Source organism: Sceloporus occidentalis, unplaced genomic scaffold (assembly GCF_023333645.1).
Source record: "Sceloporus occidentalis isolate IW3139 unplaced genomic scaffold, rSceOcc1.0.p SCAF_2, whole genome shotgun sequence".
NCBI classification, from domain to species: Eukaryota; Metazoa; Chordata; class Lepidosauria; order Squamata; family Phrynosomatidae; genus Sceloporus; species Sceloporus occidentalis.
Window position 1 is genome coordinate 2,713,592 of NW_028316982.1, and position 24,204 is coordinate 2,737,795.

At 39.7% G+C, this 24,204-nt stretch overlaps 1 protein-coding gene across 2 annotated transcripts in view; it reads right to left on the bottom strand.

Moving 5' to 3' along the window:
- Positions 1-7,743, bottom strand: part of LOC149317872 (acetylcholine receptor subunit gamma-like) — a 63,337-nt gene extending 55,594 nt beyond the window's left edge. The window contains exon 1 of one of the 2 annotated variants that reach the window (XM_089507394.1): positions 7,674-7,743. Coding sequence is in view for 1 of the 2 variants with exons in the window: in XM_089507395.1 (XP_089363521.1) it covers positions 7,642-7,687 (46 nt within the window). In the remaining variant the exon portion in view is untranslated. Of the gene's footprint in view, positions 1-7,641 lie in introns of both variants that reach the window. The other variant, XM_089507395.1, reaches the window with a different exon arrangement.
- Positions 7,744-24,204: the final 16,461 nt, after the last annotated feature.

Genomic DNA, 24,204 nt, shown 5'->3' on the forward strand with positions numbered 1-24,204 from the left:
CCAGCTGGAATCTGCCCCTGCTGCTATCGCAACCATGCGCTCTTCTCTAGCTGAATGTTTTCTCTATTTCTACATCCTTGGGGAACCTTTTTTTTAAAATCCAAACTTTACCCCTTCCTTTCTGCAAAGGGCAGATTGTGTTTATTTGTGGACATTGCTGCATCTATGACTAAGGGTGCATCTACACTGTAGAGGTAATGCAGTTTGACACCACTTTAACTGCCATGGCTCCAGGCTGTGGAACCCTGGGATTTGTAGATTGTTGTGGCATCAGAGCTCTCTGACAAAGAAGGCTAAATCTCCTAGAAAACTGTTTTTTGAAGATGGTAAATCAGCATATTTAATAAGTAAAGTCCTAGTCCCCAGTTCTAGTCTCAAGTGAATTTTCATTTTTAAAATCTTTATAAGTGATATATTTATTTGGGCCCAGAAGCTTGTTCTTATTACATGATCCCCATGTGTGGGGAAAAAATACCAATGTTATTTGAGCATTTCCAACACTTACTGCTTCGTCCTTTGTACATTCTTGCTAACTTTTCTGGTGAAAGGTGCCATCTGGAAAGCGTTTTGTAATAGTTCTCCAGGGTAAATTTCAGACCTTTTGACCATGTCACGGTATGTCTGATTTCTGTTTTATGCACATGAAAGCTGGACAGTGAAGAAGGAAGAGAACTAACTCATTTGTAATGTGGTGCAGGAGGAAGGGTCTACAGATACTATGGACTACCGAAAAGGCAAATGAATGGGACTGAGAGCAAATCACGCCTGAACTCTCCTTAGAAGCCAAAATGAATAAACTGAGGTGGTCAAAACCAGGGCCTATAATGAAATGACATGACTCCCTGGAAAATACGATAATGCTGGGGAAAGTGGAAGGCAGTAAAAGAAGATGAAAACTGCATCAACAAAGCAAACTCTGAGCTTGCAAGACCCAAGTAGGGCAGTTGATGACCAGGACTCTTGGAGGTGTCTCATTCATAGGAGATTATTGCACACAAAAATAAAGCGACTTACCCATGCCGGGATACAGTTACTTATGGGATGCAATGGGGAATTATCACATGAAAAATAATAATAATAATACTGTTTATTTTTATTATTATTATTTTATGCCGCCAATGCCACCAGACAACTTGAAGGGATGTCATATTGAGGAGGGAGCAAGCTTGTTCTCTGCTGCTCCAGAGACTAGGACCCGGAACAATGGATGCAAGCTCCAGGAAAAGAGATTCCAGATCAACATTAGGAGGAACTTCCTGACAATAAGGGCTGTTCGACAGTGGAACAAACTCCCTCAGTGTGGTGGAGTTTCCCTCCCTGGAGGTCTTTAAACAGAGGCTGGATGGCCATCTGTCAATGGGGATGCTTTGATTGCGATTTCCTGCATGGCAGAATGGGGTTAGAATGGATGGCCCTTGTGGTCTCTTCCAACTCTATCATTCTATGACTGCATCCTGGTTTCCAGCTGTGCTCAGACCAATTTGCAAACATGGAAGCCAGAATGCAGTTGCCTGGTGGCATTGGCAGCATTTTTCATGTGTAAGTTGCTTTATTTTTGCATGTGAAAATATCCATATAGTCTCACTATAAATTGAAGTGGATTCAACAGCAAATAAAAACAACAAAGGCATTTGTGAATATGATATAGCCATCTTTCTGAAGGGCTGTCATGTAGAAGATTGTGAAAAACTGACGGTCCTTTTTGAATTTAGAAGCTGACCAACAGGTCATAGTGGTTTGAGCATTGGGCCAAGGCTCTGGAGACCAGGGTTCGATTACTGCTCAGACATGAAATCCACTGAGTGACCTTGGGCAAATCATCTTGTTACCCAAAATGCCAGGGTCCTTGGAGGGCACTGACAATTTAGTACCACTCTGTTCTGCTTTGGTCAGGGCTGACCTAAAATCCTATGTCCTTTTCTGGGCACCACAATCCAAAAAAGATGTCGACAAGATGGAGCATATCCAGAGGAGGGCAACCAAAATGGTTAAAGTCTGGAAACCATGACTTAAAGTAGCCTGGAGTTTAGCCTGGAGAAGAAAAGGTTAAGTCAAAATGACCTGAATAGACTAGAAAGCTGGGCCACAGCTAACAGAATGAACTTCAACAGGGAGAAATGTAAGGTACTGCACTTAGGGCGGAAAAACGAAAAGCACAGATATAGGATCAGGGACACCTGGCTGAATGAAACTACGTGTGAAAGGGATCTAGGAGTCCAAGTAGACCACAAGTTGAACATGAGTCAACAGTGTGATGCGGCAGCTAAAAAGGCCAATGCTATTTTAGGCTGCATCAATAGAAGTATAGTGTCTAGATCAAGGGAAGTAATAGTGCCACTATATTCTGCTCTGGTCAGGCCCCACCTGGAATACTGTGTCTAGTTCTGGGCGCCACAATTCAGAAAGGACATTGAGAAACTGGAGCGTGTCCAAAAGAGGGAGACTAAAATGATGAAAGGTCTGGAAACCATGAAGCCCTCTGAGGAACGACTCAGGGAGCTGGGGATGTTTAGCCTGGAGAAAAGAAGGTTAAATAAGAGGTGATATGATAGCTCTGTTTAAATATTTGAAGGGATGTCATATTGAGGAGGGAGCAAGCTTGTTTTCTGCTGCTCCAGAGAACAGGACCCATTGCAACAATGGATGCAAGCTGCAGGAAAAGAGATTCCACCTCAACATTAGGAGGAACTTCCTGAGAGTAAGGGCTGTTCGACAGTGGAACACACTCCTTCCTCGGAGTGTAGTGGACTCTTCCCTCCTTGGAGGTCTTCAAACGGAGGCTGGATGGCCATCTGTCAGGGATGCTTTGATCTGGATTTCCTGCATGGCAGAAGGGGGTTGGACTGGATGGCCCTTGTGGTCTCTTCCAAAAGTGTATTAATTCTGCAGTGTAGATGCAGCCTCAGCCTGCCTTACCACCAGAGGACACTAGGTGGCGAGCCAGTGCATGTTTTTCTTTCCCATTTTTGAGGATTGAGGATTTCTTATAAAGACTTTGACATTTTAATGCTATCCTTGCAGCAGACCTTTTAAGGTAGGCCAGTGCAGCCAAAGAAATGCCATATGAATGCTGGATGTTAGGACAAAGTCAGATCAGTACTTAAATGTTGGGGTTGTGTGTGTGTGATTTTTGCATGCTTAGCAATTTCAAAAAAGGTTTTGGAAAGAAATGGTTGGAGGGAGGGTTTGTATTCGAAACCTTGTCTTTTGCAAGAAATTCCTGCCTTCTCTGGCTTTCTAGCTTTTTGCAAAAGCCTCTTTCTTCCTAGGAGCAGATTGAGTTTCTGTAGTCAATTTCTGGTGGTGTAGAATAGATCATGTCTTTTAATGTGTATTTTTTATAGTCTATAGTTTTAGAAATACTGTAATTATATGTTGTTAATTTCTCACCCCCTGCTTTTCAAGTTTTACCACTTTAAAAAAACATTTTAAATTAAGTTTTAATTATTAAACCAACAATACGCTTCAAACACACATCAATATATATGTTACATAGCTACTCTAAACATTCATTCCTATTCTATTATAAACATATAAGCAAACATAAAATGACTTCCTCTTCTTTACTATATTTCAAATAAATCTCTTCCATTCTAATAATAATAGTTATAGCCCTCTCTTCTGCCAAAAGGCTATCAGAGCGGCTTACAAATTGTTAATTAGACATTTCCCTGTCCTCAGGCTTACAATTCATATATATATATTTAATATATAATTCATACGTCCATATCTTCACCCCAAAGTTCAATTCTATTTCCATATATTTTGGTGTATCCCTTTTCTCCCTCTTCCTCTTTATTAAAACTGTAATAAACAATCCTATACATTCCTTTAGTTCTTTAACTAAGACAGTAAAAATATTTGACATCCAATAATTAGACATTCTTGCAAAGTTTTCCAGTTTTATTCTACTAAAGCTATTATACCTTTTTTAAAAAAGCAGTAAATAATAAAATTAACAACATATCATTACAATATTTCTAAAACAATAGACAATAAAATAATGCACATTAAATTGTCTGTTGTTTTAGAAATGTTGTAATGATATGTTGTTAATTTTATTATTTCCTGCTTTTCACTTTTAGGCAGACTTTTATCTGTATTTTGGTTGTTTATTATGCAAAGTGCCATGTAAACATATGGCGCCTTATAAATAAACTTTAACAATATCAACAACAACATGTCTTTTCCAAAGTTTCATTGACACAGGAGGCTTATTTGGAGGCATCTGGGCCACATCCAGGCACTGCTAAGGCATCTGTGGCTGGATCTGCACTGCAGAATGAATGCAGTTTGGCGCCACTTTCACTGCCATGGCTCCATCTTATGGAAGCCTGGGATCTGTAGCTTGTTGGAGCACCAGAGCTCTCTGGCAGAGAAGGATGGCTACCTCATGAAACTACAAATCCCAGAATGCCACAGCATTGAGCTGTGGCATTCTGGGGTTTGTAGTTTCGTGAGCTATTTAGCATTCTCTGCCAGAGAGCTCTGGTGAATGAGCCATGCAGATGCACCAAGTGGCGCAGCAGGACCATGTTGAATTGCTGTCCAATGGATCGTTCAGGAAGATCTGGAGCAAACAGGCACTTTGTGCCAGTTTATTTGATCCGTGCAGATAGGATCCATTTCTAAACTTCTGATGAGGAAGCCAGTGAAGCTTCGAAAGCTTGCAATATGTATATTGTGCATTTTGGTTGGCCCAACAAAGGTATCATTGTTGTTGTTGCTGCTGTTGTGTGCCTTAGGGATCCGAAACTTGGTCTCCAGTGTCATTGTCCAACACTCAAACTACCTGGCTAGCATAGCGAAGTAGAGCTTATTATTCCATTTATTTCATGGGTGAGCAATTGCACCAGTGCTAGGGTTGCCATAATTGTCCACTTTTACCAGGGACAAAATGTAGGACAAATTCAAGACCAAACTGTAGGGCAACTGCAGGACAAAACTCAGCTCAAAATGTAGGACATTTAAGGTCCACCATTTTTCTTCAATGTCCTACATTTTGGGCTGAGTTTTGTCCTGCAGTTGTCCTACAGTTTGGTCTTGAATTTGTTCCACATTTTGTCCCTGGTAAAAGTGGACAATTATGGCAACCCTAACCAGTGCCAAAAATACTGATAAACCAGCCCCTTCCCTAACATGCAGGTATCTGTTAAACACTGCAGAGGTGGGACCTTGCAACCTAAAAGGAGAAGCAATTCACCTCTTTTGGACCAGGAAAAGTATGGCCCCAAGAAGTCAAAGGCCACAGAAGCAGCCTTCGGGCCTTCACTGGCTCCCCCTCCCTTTCCGCATTCAGTATAAGCTCCTGCTGTTGACATTTAAAGCCCTCCATGGACTGGCCGCTCCTTACTTATCAGACCTTCTTTCTCCTCACCTTCCCACTGGGCCCTCTGTTCTGGTAGTCAAGGGTTCCTGTCTCAGCCCAGGATTTCCTCTGCCCCATCTCGGATTCGCCCCTTTTCACTCGCTGCCCCTCACTCCTGGAACCTTCTTCCCCCGCGAGACACAAGGGCCATCACTGCTTTAACCAGCTTCAAAACGGAGTTGAAGACCATCCTGTTCAGAGAAGCCTTCCCAGGCATTGCATAATAGGCTGCATATTCTGTTTCTAATAGAGTGCACAGTGTAGTTGCCATTTTCTTTGCTTTGCTTTTTCATCCTTTTTGACATGTGTGCCTTTTCTTAGCCCCATCCACATCTGGTTGACTCACCTCTTCATTGCACAGCCACCATTTACCATAAACCCCTCCTCATCCATCCAGCCTTTAAGGTGAGCACAAACAGTTATTCCTGCTGGAATTTTGTAAGTTCTTTGGCGTCGTTTTCCTTTGCTTCATCCTTTGTACCATTTGTTACTTGTCCCTAAGTTTTACCGTCAAGCTACCCATGGGTCATACCAAAGTTGCTTAGCCGGACATGTGCCAGTTTTCATTTGTGAAATGTTGGCAGGAATACAGCCACATTTCAGTTGAAACATAGATCAGGGAGTATGGATTCAGTCTTTGTTGGATGGGGTTATCCTAGTTTGAGTCCGGTCTGATCCTACATTTCAGTAGTATCTAAGAGTGCATTTGCACGACTAAAATGAGAATGCCAGCTGCACCTCTTCCAGGAGATGTCAGATCTGGCTATGGTGACACATGCCTTGATTACATCCCATTTGAATTACTGTAATGCACTCTATGTGGAGCTGCCTTTGGAAACTGTTCAAAAACATCAGAGCTGCTGACCTGGGCTGATTATAGGGAAGACACAACTCCCTTGTTGAAATGGTTTTATGGGCTACTGGTTCATTTCTGGGCACAAGTCAAAGTGCACATTAAGACCTTGAAAGCCCTATATGGCTTGGGAACCAGATTATGTAAAATACTGTATCTCCCTATATAAAGCCACCCAAGTTCTAAGAGTGCCTCTCTTGTTCCCATCACCATCATTACCAATATTGTACCTATTTGGGGAGAAAGGCGGGATATAAGATAATAATAATAAAAATAATAATAATACCACTGGTGCATTTGGTGAGGAGAAGGGAGAGAGCCTTCTCAGTGGCTACTCTTCTTTCAGGAGGTTCAGTTGCCCCACCCTGATCTCTTTCCATCAGTGAACAAAGACCATTTTAGGCAATCTTTTGGTTCTTAAACTTATGTGGCCGAATTGCAGCTGACATTTTTTGTGGGTTTTTTGGGCTATGTGGCCATGTTCTAGAAGAGTTTATTCCTGACGTTTCGCCTGAAGCTATTCTTTGAAGATGCCAGCCACAGATGTTGGTGAAATGTCAGGAATAAACTCTTCTAGAACATGGCCACATAACCCAGAAAACCCACAAAAAACTATGGATGCCAGCCATGAAAGCCTTTGACTTCACATTACAGCTGAACTTTGTTTTAACTTGCCACCTTGGGACTCATATCAGGAGAAAAGCAGGATATAAATTAATATACAAAGAAATAGATCCACCCAGCAGTCTAGTATTGTGAGGACGCCGCCGTTTCAGAACAGGAATGTATCAAGAGGAGGGCAACCAAAATGGTGAAGGGTTGGGAAACCATGCCCTATGAGGACCATCTCAGAGAGCTGGGCATGTTTAGCCTGGGGAAAAGAAGGTTACATGATAGTCGTGTTTAAATATTTAACAGATGTCATACTGAGGAAGAAGCAAGCTGGTCTTCTGTGGCTCCAGAGACTAGGACACGGAGCAATGGATTCAACGTACAAAAGGAGATCCCACCTAAACATTGGGAAGAAATTACTGACCATTCAATAGTGGAATACGTTGCATTGGAGGGTGGGAGAGTCTCCTCTTCGGAGATTTTTAGACAGAGGTCATTTGCTGAGAGTGCTTTAGTTGTGTCTTCTTGCATGGAAGTATGAAGTTGGACTGGATGGTCCTTGAGGACTCTTCCAACTCAATGATTCTTGGGAAAATCTGGTACAGATTTGGCAGCCATCTCTAGACACACACAGCAGGCCTGTCTATCTTCCCCTAATCCTTGACTGTTGTGATGCAACGGCCCCATCACTTGCTCATGTATCTCAATTCAAAATGAAATCCCCATCTTTCCTTCTTCCACCCCAATTAAAAAAGAACAATAGTGTCCCATTCTACCAAGAGATCCCCTCCATATCAGTGCAACCTACCTGCCAGGAAGCTAGAAGCAAGAAGGACCAACCTGGGCCAGCTCATCCTCCTGGTGGGGCTCAGCCTTTCTCTGTTCCCCAAAGGCACCGCAACTGTCTGTGTGTCTGGGAGGGTCTGGGAGATTATTTTGAGCTGGAGCCCACCTCTCCCTTCTTCGTCCCCCTCCTCTCTGGACACTTTGTGGCCCAGCTGTCTGACCATCGCATTGTCAGCTGTTTCCCTCAATGATGATGACAGCCTTCAGAGCAATAATGAAATGGAGGGCAGGGGGGCACATGGCAGGACTGGCTGTCTCTGCCAACTCCCTTGGGCACACAAACCAAGCTGGGCTGTTGCGTGGCAGAACTGTCCTGGAAAAAAGTGGAGGGGAGGTGTTCCGGGAAAATGCCAGGGACATCTCTGTGCCCAGACCACTGTGTAATATGGATCAGCCAAGCCAAAAGAACTCTATTTATAGGAACACAGAGAACGACAACCCTCCAATTTAGGAGAATTTTCTGCCCAGTTCACAAAGTCTTGCAGCAAGTACAAATCAATACCAGAACAGAAGGATATGGAAAACGTATCCAGGAGTAGCTGTGTTGGCCATGTTTTGTCATTGAGGTGTGACTTCAAGTCGTTTCCAACTTATGGCAACCCTAAGGTGAACCTATAATGGGGTTTCTTGGCATGTTTCTTCAGAGGGGGGTTGTGAATGGCTTCCTCTGAAGCTGAGAGAGTATGACTTGCCCAGGGCTATCCAGGGAGCTTACATGGCCAAGCCTGGATTCAAACCCTGATTTCCAGAGCCACAGTCCAACATTCAAACTGCTACACCAGATGTTGGCCATGTAGCAAACTACAGTAACATCCAAAATCCACAAAACAGTGATACCTTTATTGGACCAACCAAAATGCACAAAATACATGTTGCAAACTTTCGAAGCTCCAGTGGCTTCTTCATCAGACAAGATGTTAAAAACCATATGGGAGGAAAAATATGTGACAATATTACTCACAAGCCTGCTTTTTGTTATGATGTGGCTGTTCTCAGTTCAGATGGTATTGGTGGGACTTTCATGCAGGCATCCCTCTCCTCCTTCTGGCCAAGTAGATGGTCCAAGAAATAAAATTTAAGTTCCATTGGCAAGAGAAAAAGAGATGTTCCTCTTGAGACCCAAGTTGCTTCTGCCCTTTGTGAACCTACAAGCTCCTTTGTTAGGCAGAGAGCACTCAGTTTCTAAATAAGCCCTCCATATTTTTGCATTAGGAAACATTTTTAGGTGCTGTTTTGGTAAAACATATCAAATGTAGTCCAAATGTTTTGGAAAAACATTTTATCATTGTTGGCAATAGAAACCTCAAATGATAAAGTCCCAATCCATTGGCTCTCTCTTTGGGTTTCCCCCGATGCAGCTAAAATGTGGTTTCTTACATCCACTGCTTTGTGGGTTTTGTGTGTTATTGTACAGTGGGCCCTCCACATTTGCAGCCAATGGAGTTACGGCCAAAGGACCCCCATGAAAACCATAAATAAAAAAACACTTTTTTAAACTTAAGAGATCACCTGTCTAGGAATCTCTAGATCATCCAACACAACTCTGTGGTCAACATCTGCCAGCAATTAACCACAGAATTACACTGGAGGCCCTACATATACCTAGGGAAGTGTTTTCTCTAGTAGTTTCTTGGTCCTCCAGCACAACTCTATGGTCAACTTCAAGCAGAATCACATTGAAGGACCTAGAGATTCCTAGAGGGAACATATTATTCAAATCCACAAATAATCAAATCCACAAAAGTCAAAGCTGCAAATGTAGAGAGCCGACTATACTTTGCAATATGGTCAACATAGCTACCCCTGGATATGTTTTCCTAATGTAAGATACCTCATTCTAGCCAGGCAGTTCAGCACCGAACCAAAGGCATAACTCCATAGAATCATAGTATCATACAGAGTTGGAAGAAACCTCAAGGGTCATTCAGTTCAATCTCTTGCCATGCAAGACCACAGAATCAAAGCATCCCCAACAGATGACCATCCATCCTCTTTTTAAAAATGTCCAGAGAAGGAGACTCAACCACTCTCTAAGGGAGTGTCTTCCACTGTGGAACAGCTCTTACTGTCAAGACGTTCCTCCTAATGTTGAGGTTGAATCTCTTTTCCTGTGCTTTGCATCCTTTATTCCAGGTCTTATTCTCTGGAGCAGCACAAAACAAGCTTGCTCCATCCTCACTGTGACATCCCTTCAAAGATTTAAACAGGGCTATCATATTACCTCTTAACCTTCTCTTCTTCAGGCAAAACATTCCCAGCTCCATAAGTGACTCCTGTTAAGGCATCATGGTTTCCAGACCCTTCACCATTTTGGTTGTCCTCCTCTGGACACACTCTTAGAACAGTTCTGAAAAATTCACCCTTTCTTCCAGATCTTCCCTAAAGATCCAGAGCCCTCTGTTGTGATGCCAGGTGACTGTTTAGACTATGTCCTGATGTGAGATGTGGCACTTCCACTGCTGGTGTGGTCAGAACAGTGTGCCCAGCTGTGTAATTGATGCTGGGCATCTTGTTCTGGCCTCAGAATGAATGACCCTTGTCAGCAGTGACAGTGCTGTGCTGGACACATGTGTGAATAGCCAGCCAGCATCGCAACAGGTGTGCCCAGGAAATTGCAGGACACTGGGAAAGCTCGGGGGACAGAATATTCCAGGCTGCTCCTAAGTTTTCTGGTCCATGCAGACACCACCAGCATTTGCCACTTTAAGCCCACGCTGAGGCTGCTTGGCTGCATGCATCACAGTTTTCATCTATGAAATCATGGAAGGTATGAACATCCTTAGGGACATCTATTTAGCTTTGGGGGCTTAATGTGATGGGAAACAACCTCATGCTATATTCTTTGAGACCCTTTTGCTCATAGGGGTTTATCATACAAAGGAGATTGTGTAATGATTTCACACAAAGTCACACAAAACCCTCCATTAAAGTGATCACAAAGAAGCATTAATGGGCATCTTTTACTTTCTGGATTTCAGTGGCAATGGATTTCCGCTATCATTTTATTTGCACAATTGTGTGTGATAATCATTTGTGCAATTACTCGCTATTTTCGCTTTATTTGTGGGGGTGCTTTAAATGCTCTTTAAATGCCAAAATTAGCCCCAATGTGATAAACTCCATAGTCCAGTTAAAACCCAAGGAAACGGAGACCCATCAGCCTTGTCTGCAGCTGTCTTCCGGTCTGAAGCTCACATTCCAGGTCTCTCCAAGCCTCAGCTGCCTCCTGTGAAACAGGATTCATCTCAGAAATGCACTTCCCACCACAACAGGTCTCTTTTGACACCTAACCCCCTGACCTCTTTTCCCCACACAACAACTGGTGGAGCACACAGTGGAGCCAGGGTGTGTGTGTTAAAAATAACACTAGAGGTTGTCTGCAAAAGCTTCCATTGCCTTCCTGGACATAGGCTGCTGCCACACTGTAGAATGAATGAAGTTGGACATCACTTTAACTGCCATGACACATTGCTGTGGAATCCTAGGATTTGTAGTTTGGTGAGAGATTTAGCCTTGGACTTTATCGGACACATTTTTTTTGTCCGTTATGGGCATAGGACGCTCAGGGCCGCATGTGACCAAGAAAAAATGGATTTTACCGCACAGCAAAGTGTCCTCAAAATGGCCCCATTCTGTCCCCCGGAGCCATGCATCCCCATTCAGTGCTGAGGAGTGTCATTTTGCTCGGCTGGAAGACTTCTGGCCAAAACAAATGATGCTCCTCAGCACTGAATGGGGACGGCTTGGGTCTGGGGGACGGAATGGGACCATTTTGAGGACACTTTGTTGTGTGGTAAAATCTGTTTTTTATTGGTCACGCATGGCCCTGAGGGCCCTCACCTGTGCCCATAATGGACAAATAAATGGACAGATAAGCTTTCTTCTCTGTAGGAGAGACCACTCATGCCACAGCAAACTACAAACCCCAGGATTCCAGGGGATGGAGCCATGCAGTTAAAGTGTGGTGGAAATATTCCTTGTTGAAATAAAAAAGCTATAGAAAGATGGAGTCACCTTTGTCAGCCAGAGAGATGGTTTTTGAAATAAAGGCTTGGAGTTTAGAAAACTAGAGCAAAGGAATAAGGAGTGCATCTTGACCTGGATGGAAGCTGGCACCAGTAAAAAGACATAACATAAACTACTGAGATAAGGACATTCAGAAGCAAGGTTAGGAGGAAAGCCACTGAATTCCTACAGGAGGGGGTAAGGAGTGATGATGCAGTTTTAATGTATGCATGTATTTCTGTTCTGATTGTAAGAATTCTGTATGTTTAAATTGTAATTAGCCAATCAGGTGTATTGAAGAAGCTTCTTTGTCTTGAATAATATAAAAAGAGCCATTTTGTCTTGTTCGGGGTCTCAGCTTTTGGAACTTGAATTCCACTGAGTTCAATGTTTTCCTTTGTCGACAACTGGAAATAAACTTATGGATTTAATATAAAAAGAGCCATTTTGTCTTGTTCGGGGTTCTCAGCTTTTGGAACTTGAATTCCACTGAGTTCATTGTTTTCCTTTGTCGACAATTGGAAATAAACTTATGGATTTTCAATTACTAGGTCCTCTTGCCAATCCTTGCCAATCCTATTGCTCTGTCAGTCCTAGAAATTTAAGTTTCCTGAAATTTCTGTTACATATTTGGCGAGCCAGCCAGGAGTAAAGGCAAGCAAGAATTGGCAAAGAGTGGAAGAACTTATCTTCCTGCAGGCTCTGTGTGTTTTTGGCATTGAGCGGACCCTTGTGAGAAGGCCCTGGCGCCATCCAACATCTTGATTGGAAGGGCTGAACATAAGGATTGGTTCAGTGGTAGGAACAGAGTTTAGCCTATGTGAGACCACTTAGTAATTTGAAAATTCACTGGGGGAAAAGGAAAGGGAAAAGAAAAAATAGAAAAAGAATCATCTCTTCAGGAACAGGTAAAGTATAAAATATAGGGAAAAGTGCACTAAAAAGGGAGCCTCGTTGACCGGTCCAAATCTTTGGATGCGAGTGGGAGAAAGGACCCCCTCCCTGTGTTAGCTGAGCCAGTAGCAAAGGTTCTGCCCAGAGAAGCCTTCTTGCCAAAACTCAGGAACCGGGCCCCTAGGGAACATAAGCAAGGAACTGGGAACTGAAAGGAGGTAGATTGTGGTGTAAGTATTTATTGCCAAAGTGTGGGATCAGTGTGGAAGTATAAGGCACTTGCTCAGTTGTGCTGGGGTAGTTAATCTACTGATCTCCAAGTGCCAATAAATTGTTTTACCTTTTGTGTGGTGGCAAACCTTTCCCTTCTGTGGTATTTTGATTTAAATAGCTAGAAGTTAGGTGCTGGTGGAGAGTTGGAGGAGAGCATTGGTCTATTGTGAGTATAAATTATGGTTGTGATATTTTGTTTCATTCTGTCTGGTTGTGGTGGAGGCTCCAGTAAAGACTGTTGAGTTCCAGTAAAGAGTAAAACGTGGGTATATAACGTGTGGAATTTGTCTGTATGTAGTGTCTGAGATTTGTGGGTTTTGCAATCTGTCCAGTGTGTACTATAGTGTTTGCGCCTGTTGAAATTGTGCTTGTGGTCTTTTGTTGTTTTGTGTCTAAGGATGGCTGAGGGAGGTAAAACTCCTTTGGATTACATGGTTGGTCATTTTGATGAATGTTTTAGGAAAGGCATGGGGAAACATTTGAAAAAGGAGCGATTAATCTTTTTGTGTAAAGATGTTTGGAGTCAGATTTTGCGAAATTGGCCGAGAGAGGGTAGTATAGATATTGACATTGTCTTGCAGTTGTATTCTAAAACATTGGAGCCAGAAAGAGGGTTACTCAATGATTATTTGTATATTTTCTATTGGTATAAGACTGTTTTAGAAAGCCCACCTGGGTTGAATAGTTGCAGAGAATTGGTGTTTAAAAAGGATGAGAGATTAACTAGTATTAAAGAAGCTGTGTTTAAGATTCAGATTGATTTGGCCCAAATTGTGGAAGAGATAGAAAAGATAGAGATAGACTCTGTAGAGAGAGGTGCAAATCATGGAAGAAGGCCCCCACATGACAAGAAAAGAGGATTTTGAATTAGCTTTGTGTGTTAGACAGTGGCCAGGAGCAACCCAAGGTAGAAACTTGTTGTTTGGGGAAATTGAAATTGTTTAAATTATAAAAATTGGAAATTGCCTTTGTGTATATTGTAGATAAATTTTGGAAAATTGGTGTTTTAACTTGAGGTTTTTATGATTTTAAATGATCAGTGCCTTTGGGAAAGTTCTGCCCTAAATTTGAATGCATACCCATTTAAAGCCAAAGGAAAATCTAAATTGAATATTAAGCCTGTGCCTTCCCAGAGACATTGCAAATTCTTTTGTCAGTGAAAGTTTTAAGAAGATGGGCAGAAAGAAGTGCTTTATAGTGGTGTTGTTGTTATGGCATAGTAATAATAAAATAGTGAGTTTTAAGCTTAGCCAGTAAGCTTCAGCTGTGGCCTGATTTTGTGAACTGGACTGTGGTTGGAAGTTATCTAAGAGTGGAGGAAATTGTGAGAAAGATAAAAGAAAGTGTTTGAAGGTATGAGGATGTGAAAATGATGGTGTGTGAAAGGAGAAAGCTTATGGAGCGAGTTGATAATGGGTTGGAAAATGGTTGGAAAATGTTTACAGAGGAAAGTATAAACAAGGTTTGAATTGAAATTGAAGGCTCAAGAATGTTGCAGAAGGTTTGAGTATGTTTAAGTGGCTGAGAAAGATTTAGAAATGGGTTTGGTGCAGATGGACAAGTGGTTTGAGTTCTGGCTGGAGTTAGAGAGAGAAAGGGGGGTTAGGGAAAGCCCACGGTTTGCATTTTAAAACTTTTCCTTTGGCTAAAGCTAGAATAGTAGAAGCTATGTTGGAAAGAAAACCTGGAATGGAGTTTCGTGTTGCCAATCTGGTGGCTTTCACACCAACATGGGTACTTTTCAGAGCTTTTGGTGTGATTTTGGTGATTGGTTTTAATAGTAATTTTGAAAGTTATCTTCGAGAGGTGAGAGGTTTTTTCCTGGCTGTGGCTAAAGGAGATGGAGCAGCACAGCGTTGTAAGTTGTAAGTTCAACTTAAAATTTTTTTTTTTCTCTTCCCCTCTGGCTGAGATTTTTGTAGACTATTTTTAAAGGCAAAGGATTTTTCCTTAAGTTCATAGAATAGATGTTGTGCTTTAGACTTAGATGAAAAAATAGTAAATGTCTTGTTAAGGGTGATCTATGAAGATGCTTGTTAAAAGAGATTGCATTAAGATGGTTTGTTTTTCTTTGAGCGGGAAGTGTGTGTGTGTTTGTAGAGAGAGTTCATATTACATCAATAGCAGCCAGACTGGATTCTATCTGACCAGAGAATGCAAGCTTGTTTTTGATATTTTTAAATTTACAGGCAAGCAGCTTTTTGCTCAATATTTTGTTTTTATTTTCTGGCCTCAAGATGCTCTCATGGGTTTTTAAAATGAAGTTTAAGTTGTGCCTTTGGGAATTTATATATGTTTTTTTAAATGCAATTGTTTTTCATTGTGCTTTTTGGGTTTTAAATTATTGACCTACAATCTTCTGATTGGCAATCCAGCTAAATTATTTTTCCAATTAAAGTTGATAAGATTAGTGTGTTAGGCCTGAATTCTTTTGAAGCCTGGGGAAAAGTTAGGATGTTTTGGTTTTGTAAGGCTACAGCTGTGCTATGCTGAAACAGCAGTTGCAATCATGAGCATTCGAATGCCTGAGGTCATGCAAAGTTTTGGTTAGAATTGGTTTATTTTTTTATTTTTTGAGTTTTAAGTTGTGATCCATGAGTTTCCTGGCCTATTCCTTGGCCTATTGAATTTTTGCTTTTTCTGAATATTGTGTGCTTGTTTTGTACTTATTTCAACTGCTAATTTTTGAGGCCATAGCTTTTGTACTTTTGAGCTCAAAGATGCCTGCAAAGTCTTGCCAATGTCATGTTAAATTGGCTTGTTTTAAATCATTTTTTGTTCCTGGTTTTAATTTTTAATTTTGCTCTTGAATATTTTGATTTGTTTTGATTCTTGCTTATTGACTGCAATAATTGTTTTTATTTTTTTGTTTTAAATTTCTGGCCTAAAGTTTTTGAAATGATTTCTTGTTATAACAGATGCTGAGAACTATTTTTATATTTTTAAGTTTTGAGAATGGCCCATCCAAGAAGTTTTTGTATATTGTTTTAGCTTGAATTTTTATTTTTATTTTTATAATATCTAAATGTATTTTTGAAAGCACCCGATGTTTCTTTTTGTGATTTTGGAACCCAGAGATCCAGAATATAATTGTTATATTCTGGTTAATTAGTGATTGTCAATTTGATTTACACTCATTGAAATTTATAATTTTTGTTATTTTGAAAAAAATAACATGGCGAGCCAGTTGATCCTATGTTGAATTATTATGTGGTTCTGGAATGGAATAAGGAACGATATGAAAGTATTAAAGAGATTGGTATTCTATTATATTGTAGCAAGAGAAAATTTGGAAACACTTTACAAATTTAAATTCTGGTTTCCACTGCCAGACGTAATCAAAATTAATCAAGTTAAATTCAAGCCAGCATGTGTGAAATTGTATCCTAATTCCAAGCTAGAATATATCATTTTGGCCTGAGAGGAGTGACTAAAAAAGAGCATCAACTGATTTTTTTGAGTCTTGAGTAAAAAGTAAAGAAGTCACTCTATCATAGTTTTGTTTTTTCCTGTTCCCTGTTCTGTTGTCAAACTGTTGTGGATTCAAATGAGATAAAGCTGTGAGTACATTGGGTCAGAGTTAAAGTTTCATATTCAGTATGTACATGTAAATGCAGTCTGTAAAATTAGGGTTACATATGTATTTAAAAAAAGGATTCAAAAGGTCCAAAGATGCAGGCATAGATAAAAACCTAAAGCATAAAGGGCTCAGGGTGACCCAAGAATGATCCAGGGGATCTGTTGTTAGAGTTAGCAGTGAGACATAAATTCTAGAAGAGAAATATCTTAGCAAAGCCTATAAGAGGGAAGTTAATGAAATGTGGCTAAAGTATACCTTTAATGTATTCATAACATTCTAATAACTTGTCAATTAGTATTTTTCAGTTTTTTTGCTTTTCCTTTGCCTGGGAAAAGGGGGGGCACAGACAAGAGGAACGAAGTTTAAGCCCCACTTACAACCGGAAGCTGAGTGGGCTCTACTTTGCCATCAATCAAGAAAAGCTAGGCTGCACCTTTCCAGGGCTTCAGGTGCTCTACGCCAGCTCCTCTGAAAGAAAGATTTCAAATGCTCTCTATCACCCCTTTTCTCTTTTATGATTTCCTATATGTCTGTTATAAGTGATTACACAAAAATAATAAAAAGAATACACATACAGGTGCATGTCCCATTTTCACACCCCGGAAGCTGAAATGGGCACCACCTTGGACTTCAATCAAGTTTGAGCTGAAGCTCCATCAAAATATTATTTTTTTCAGAGACATTTTTCAGAGCCTCTTTTTCTTGTCTATATTCCTTGTTTGTGTTCTTTATTCATGTTTCTGTTTGTTGTCTGAGGTTTTTATAAGTGATTAATGCTAAAAGTGATAAAGTTCAATCATACATATTCTCAAATCAAATCACATCCCAAAACATAAGCCTACATATACATGCACATATGTTCCTGACATAAGCAATAACATATGATTTTCACACTAAAGTTAATAAAGCAACCCTATTGAAAAGAAGAAATAAGCTCATCAAGCTCCATGATCAAAGACATAATTGTGTTTGTCGTCAGGATTCCTATTGTTAACTGTGGAATTGGCATAAAATTCAAGTCAAGCATGGTAAGTTTTTTCTCAGGACGCTCTTTGAAAGGAGGGAGACTTTTATACATCTGGAGATAGTCTTAAAGTGTGAAGGCCAGATCTATTCTGATTAAATGGCATTACACAACAAGAGCTATTCCATAGTGATCTCCCTGAGGAAACGTGAGATGGAAGATGCCCCTGGAGTGGAGGAACATCTGAAACATGGCGACACCCTGGGCATTCCTATTCTGTTATGAGAGTAGTCCAGAGAAGCATAGTAACAGTTGCTTGGCAAGAGTCTGTAACATCAGGCTAAAAATTATAGTTTCTCAATGAGAGGTGATTCTGACAGCAGATACAATATTCTTTATAGTGGAGTTTTCCTATTGAATCATGAAACAAATACACAATACATCACTATTAGAAGATTAGCTTGGTGTCAAGAGTAAACTCCAGAGAATCAGATCCAACAAAAGTGTCAAAGGGTTAAAAGCAATGAGAATATGTGTGTTTAACTAATGCTATACACTGTCTTTCTGAAATTGGACCGACTGGAAGATGTTATTGCCTGGTGATGGTAAGAATATTAATATTTTGGTAACTGCTAGACAGGTTTGTTTTGTTCTGAGTTTAGAGTGTCATATAAACATAGTTAATAGTTGATAGTATCATGCAATATGAATATTGATGAAACATCAAAAGGGGGGAATGTGGTGGAAATATTCCTTGTTGAAATAAAAAAGCTATAGAAAGATGGAGTCACCTTTGTCAGCCAGAGAGATGGTTTTTGAAATAAAGGCTTGGAGTTTAGGAAAACTAGAGCAAAGGAATAAGGAGTGCATCTTGACCTGGATGGAAGCTGGCACCAGTAAAAAGACATAACATAAACTACTGAGATAAGGACATTCAGAAGCAAGGTTAGGAGGAAAGCCACTGAATTCCTACAGGAGGGGGTAAGGAGTGATGATGCAGTTTTAATGTATGCATGTATTTCTGTTCTGACTGTAAGAATTCTGTATGTTTAAATTGTAATTAGCCAATCAGGTGTATTGAAGAAGCTTCTTTGTCTTGAATAATATAAAAAGAGCCATTTTGTCTTGTTCGGGGTCTCAGCTTTTGGAACTTGAATTCCACTGAGTTCAATGTTTTCCTTTGTCGACAACTGGAAATAAACTTATGGATTTAATATAAAAAGAGCCATTTTGTCTTGTTCGGGGTTCTCAGCTTTTGGAACTTGAATTCCACTGAGTTCATTGTTTTCCTTTGTCGACAATTGGAAATAAACTTATGGATTTTCAATTACTAGGTCCTCTTGCCAATCCTATTGCTCTGTCAGTCCTAGAAATTTAAGTTTCCTGAAATTTCTGTTACATATTTGGCGAGCCAGCCAGGAGTAAAGGCAAGCAAGAATTGGCAAAGAGTGGAAGAACTTATCTTCCTGCAGGCTCTATGTGTTTTTGGCATTGAGCGGACCCTTGTGAGAAGGCCCTGGCGCCATCCAACATCTTGATTGGAAGGGCTGAACATAAGGATTGGTTCAGTGGTAGGAACAGAGTTTAGCCTATGTGAGACCACTTAGTAATTTGAAAATTCACTGGGGGAAAAGGAAAGGGAAAAGAAAAAATAGAAAAAGAATCATCTCTTCAGGAACAGGTAAAGTATAAAATATAGGGAAAAGTGCACTAAAAAGGGAGCCTCGTTGACCGGTCCAAATCTTTGGATGCGAGTGGGAGAAAGGACCCCCTCCCTGTGTTAGCTGAGCCAGTAGCAAAGGTTCTGCCCAGAGAAGCCTTCTTGCCAAAACTCAGGAACCGGGCCCCTAGGGAACATAAGCAAGGAACTGGGAACTGAAAGGAGGTAGATTGTGGTGTAAGTATTTATTGCCAAAGTGTGGGATCAGTGTGGAAGTATAAGGCACTTGCTCAGTTGTGCTGGGGTAGTTAATCTACTGATCTCCAAGTGCCAATAAATTGTTTTACCTTTTGTGTGGTGGCAAACCTTTCCCTTCTGTGGTATTTTGATTTAAATAGCTAGAAGTTAGGTGCTGGTGGAGAGTTGGAGGAGAGCATTGGTCTATTGTGAGTATAAATTATGGTTGTGATATTTTGTTTCATTCTGTCTGGTTGTGGTGGAGGCTCCAGTAAAGACTGTTGAGTTCCAGTAAAGAGTAAAACGTGGGTATATAACGTGTGGAATTTGTCTGTATGTAGTGTCTGAGATTTGTGGGTTTTGCAATCTGTCCAGTGTGTACTATAGTGTTTGCGCCTGTTGAAATTGTGCTTGTGGTCTTTTGTTGTTTTGTGTCTAAGGATGGCTGAGGGAGGTAAAACTCCTTTGGATTACATGGTTGGTCATTTTGATGAATGTTTTAGGAAAGGCATGGGGAAACATTTGAAAAAGGAGCGATTAATCTTTTTGTGTAAAGATGTTTGGAGTCAGATTTTGCGAAATTGGCCGAGAGAGGGTAGTATAGATATTGACATTGTCTTGCAGTTGTATTCTAAAACATTGGAGCCAGAAAGAGGGTTACTCAATGATTATTTGTATATTTTCTATTGGTATAAGACTGTTTTAGAAAGCCCACCTGGGTTGAATAGTTGCAGAGAATTGGTGTTTAAAAAGGATGAGAGATTAACTAGTATTAAAGAAGCTGTGTTTAAGATTCAGATTGATTTGGCCCAAATTGTGGAAGAGATAGAAAAGATAGAGATAGACTCTGTAGAGAGAGGTGCAAATCATGGAAGAAGGCCCCCACATGACAAGAAAAGAGGATTTTGAATTAGCTTTGTGTGTTAGACAGTGGCCAGGAGCAACCCAAGGTAGAAACTTGTTGTTTGGGGAAATTGAAATTGTTTAAATTATAAAAATTGGAAATTGCCTTTGTGTATATTGTAGATAAATTTTGGAAAATTGGTGTTTTAACTTGAGGTTTTTATGATTTTAAATGATCAGTGCCTTTGGGAAAGTTCTGCCCTAAATTTGAATGCATACCCATTTAAAGCCAAAGGAAAATCTAAATTGAATATTAAGCCTGTGCCTTCCCAGAGACATTGCAAATTCTTTTGTCAGTGAAAGTTTTAAGAAGATGGGCAGAAAGAAGTGCTTTATAGTGGTGTTGTTGTTATGGCATAGTAATAATAAAATAGTGAGTTTTAAGCTTAGCCAGTAAGCTTCAGCTGTGGCCTGATTTTGTGAACTGGACTGTGGTTGGAAGTTATCTAAGAGTGGAGGAAATTGTGAGAAAGATAAAAGAAAGTGTTTGAAGGTATGAGGATGTGAAAATGATGGTGTGTGAAAGGAGAAAGCTTATGGAGCGAGTTGATAATGGGTTGGAAAATGGTTGGAAAATGTTTACAGAGGAAAGTATAAACAAGGTTTGAATTGAAATTGAAGGCTCAAGAATGTTGCAGAAGGTTTGAGTATGTTTAAGTGGCTGAGAAAGATTTAGAAATGGGTTTGGTGCAGATGGACAAGTGGTTTGAGTTCTGGCTGGAGTTAGAGAGAGAAAGGGGGGTTAGGGAAAGCCCACGGTTTGCATTTTAAAACTTTTCCTTTGGCTAAAGCTAGAATAGTAGAAGCTATGTTGGAAAGAAAACCTGGAATGGAGTTTCGTGTTGCCAATCTGGTGGCTTTCACACCAACATGGGTACTTTTCAGAGCTTTTGGTGTGATTTTGGTGATTGGTTTTAATAGTAATTTTGAAAGTTATCTTCGAGAGGTGAGAGGTTTTTTCCTGGCTGTGGCTAAAGGAGATGGAGCAGCACAGCGTTGTAAGTTGTAAGTTCAACTTAAAATTTTTTTTTTTCTCTTCCCCTCTGGCTGAGATTTTTGTAGACTATTTTTAAAGGCAAAGGATTTTTCCTTAAGTTCATAGAATAGATGTTGTGCTTTAGACTTAGATGAAAAAATAGTAAATGTCTTGTTAAGGGTGATCTATGAAGATGCTTGTTAAAAGAGATTGCATTAAGATGGTTTGTTTTTCTTTGAGCGGGAAGTGTGTGTGTGTTTGTAGAGAGAGTTCATATTACATCAATAGCAGCCAGACTGGATTCTATCTGACCAGAGAATGCAAGCTTGTTTTTGATATTTTTAAATTTACAGGCAAGCAGCTTTTTGCTCAATATTTTGTTTTTATTTTCTGGCCTCAAGATGCTCTCATGGGTTTTTAAAATGAAGTTTAAGTTGTGCCTTTGGGAATTTATATATGTTTTTTTAAATGCAATTGTTTTTCATTGTGCTTTTTGGGTTTTAAATTATTGACCTACAATCTTCTGATTGGCAATCCAGCTAAATTATTTTTCCAATTAAAGTTGATAAGATTAGTGTGTTAGGCCTGAATTCTTTTGAAGCCTGGGGAAAAGTTAGGATGTTTTGGTTTTGTAAGGCTACAGCTGTGCTATGCTGAAACAGCAGTTGCAATCATGAGCATTCGAATGCCTGAGGTCATGCAAAGTTTTGGTTAGAATTGGTTTATTTTTTTATTTTTTGAGTTTTAAGTTGTGATCCATGAGTTTCCTGGCCTATTCCTTGGCCTATTGAATTTTTGCTTTTTCTGAATATTGTGTGCTTGTTTTGTACTTATTTCAACTGCTAATTTTTGAGGCCATAGCTTTTGTACTTTTGAGCTCAAAGATGCCTGCAAAGTCTTGCCAATGTCATGTTAAATTGGCTTGTTTTAAATCATTTTTTGTTCCTGGTTTTAATTTTTAATTTTGCTCTTGAATATTTTGATTTGTTTTGATTCTTGCTTATTGACTGCAATAATTGTTTTTATTTTTTTGTTTTAAATTTCTGGCCTAAAGTTTTTGAAATGATTTCTTGTTATAACAGATGCTGAGAACTATTTTTATATTTTTAAGTTTTGAGAATGGCCCATCCAAGAAGTTTTTGTATATTGTTTTAGCTTGAATTTTTATTTTTATTTTTATAATATCTAAATGTATTTTTGAAAGCACCCGATGTTTCTTTTTGTGATTTTGGAACCCAGAGATCCAGAATATAATTGTTATATTCTGGTTAATTAGTGATTGTCAATTTGATTTACACTCATTGAAATTTATAATTTTTGTTATTTTGAAAAAAATAACATGGCGAGCCAGTTGATCCTATGTTGAATTATTATGTGGTTCTGGAATGGAATAAGGAACGATATGAAAGTATTAAAGAGATTGGTATTCTATTATATTGTAGCAAGAGAAAATTTGGAAACACTTTACAAATTTAAATTCTGGTTTCCACTGCCAGACGTAATCAAAATTAATCAAGTTAAATTCAAGCCAGCATGTGTGAAATTGTATCCTAATTCCAAGCTAGAATATATCATTTTGGCCTGAGAGGAGTGACTAAAAAAGAGCATCAACTGATTTTTTTGAGTCTTGAGTAAAAAGTAAAGAAGTCACTCTATCATAGTTTTGTTTTTTCCTGTTCCCTGTTCTGTTGTCAAACTGTTGTGGATTCAAATGAGATAAAGCTGTGAGTACATTGGGTCAGAGTTAAAGTTTCATATTCAGTATGTACATGTAAATGCAGTCTGTAAAATTAGGGTTACATATGTATTTAAAAAAAGGATTCAAAAGGTCCAAAGATGCAGGCATAGATAAAAACCTAAAGCATAAAGGGCTCAGGGTGACCCAAGAATGATCCAGGGGATCTGTTGTTAGAGTTAGCAGTGAGACATAAATTCTAGAAGAGAAATATCTTAGCAAAGCCTATAAGAGGGAAGTTAATGAAATGTGGCTAAAGTATACCTTTAATGTATTCATAACATTCTAATAACTTGTCAATTAGTATTTTTCAGTTTTTGCTTTTCCTTTGCCTGGGAAAAGGGGGGGCACAGACAAGAGGAACGAAGTTTAAGCCCCACTTACAACCGGAAGCTGAGTGGGCTCTACTTTGCCATCAATCAAGAAAAGCTAGGCTGCACCTTTCCAGGGCTTCAGGTGCTCTACGCCAGCTCCTCTGAAAGAAAGATTTCAAATGCTCTCTATCACCCCTTTTCTCTTTTATGATTTCCTATATGTCTGTTATAAGTGATTACACAAAAATAATAAAAAGAATACACATACAGGTGCATGTCCCATTTTCACACCCCGGAAGCTGAAATGGGCACCACCTTGGACTTCAATCAAGTTTGAGCTGAAGCTCCATCAAAATATTATTTTTTTCAGAGACATTTTTCAGAGCCTCTTTTTCTTGTCTATATTCCTTGTTTGTGTTCTTTATTCATGTTTCTGTTTGTTGTCTGAGGTTTTTATAAGTGATTAATGCTAAAAGTGATAAAGTTCAATCATACATATTCTCAAATCAAATCACATCCCAAAACATAAGCCTACATATACATGCACATATGTTCCTGACATAAGCAATAACATATGATTTTCACACTAAAGTTAATAAAGCAACCCTATTGAAAAGAAGAAATAAGCTCATCAAGCTCCATGATCAAAGACATAATTGTGTTTGTCGTCAGGATTCCTATTGTTAACTGTGGAATTGGCATAAAATTCAAGTCAAGCATGGTAAGTTTTTTCTCAGGACGCTCTTTGAAAGGAGGGAGACTTTTATACATCTGGAGATAGTCTTAAAGTGTGAAGGCCAGATCTATTCTGATTAAATGGCATTACACAACAAGAGCTATTCCATAGTGATCTCCCTGAGGAAACGTGAGATGGAAGATGCCCCTGGAGTGGAGGAACATCTGAAACATGGCGACACCCTGGGCATTCCTATTCTGTTATGAGAGTAGTCCAGAGAAGCATAGTAACAGTTGCATGGCAAGAGT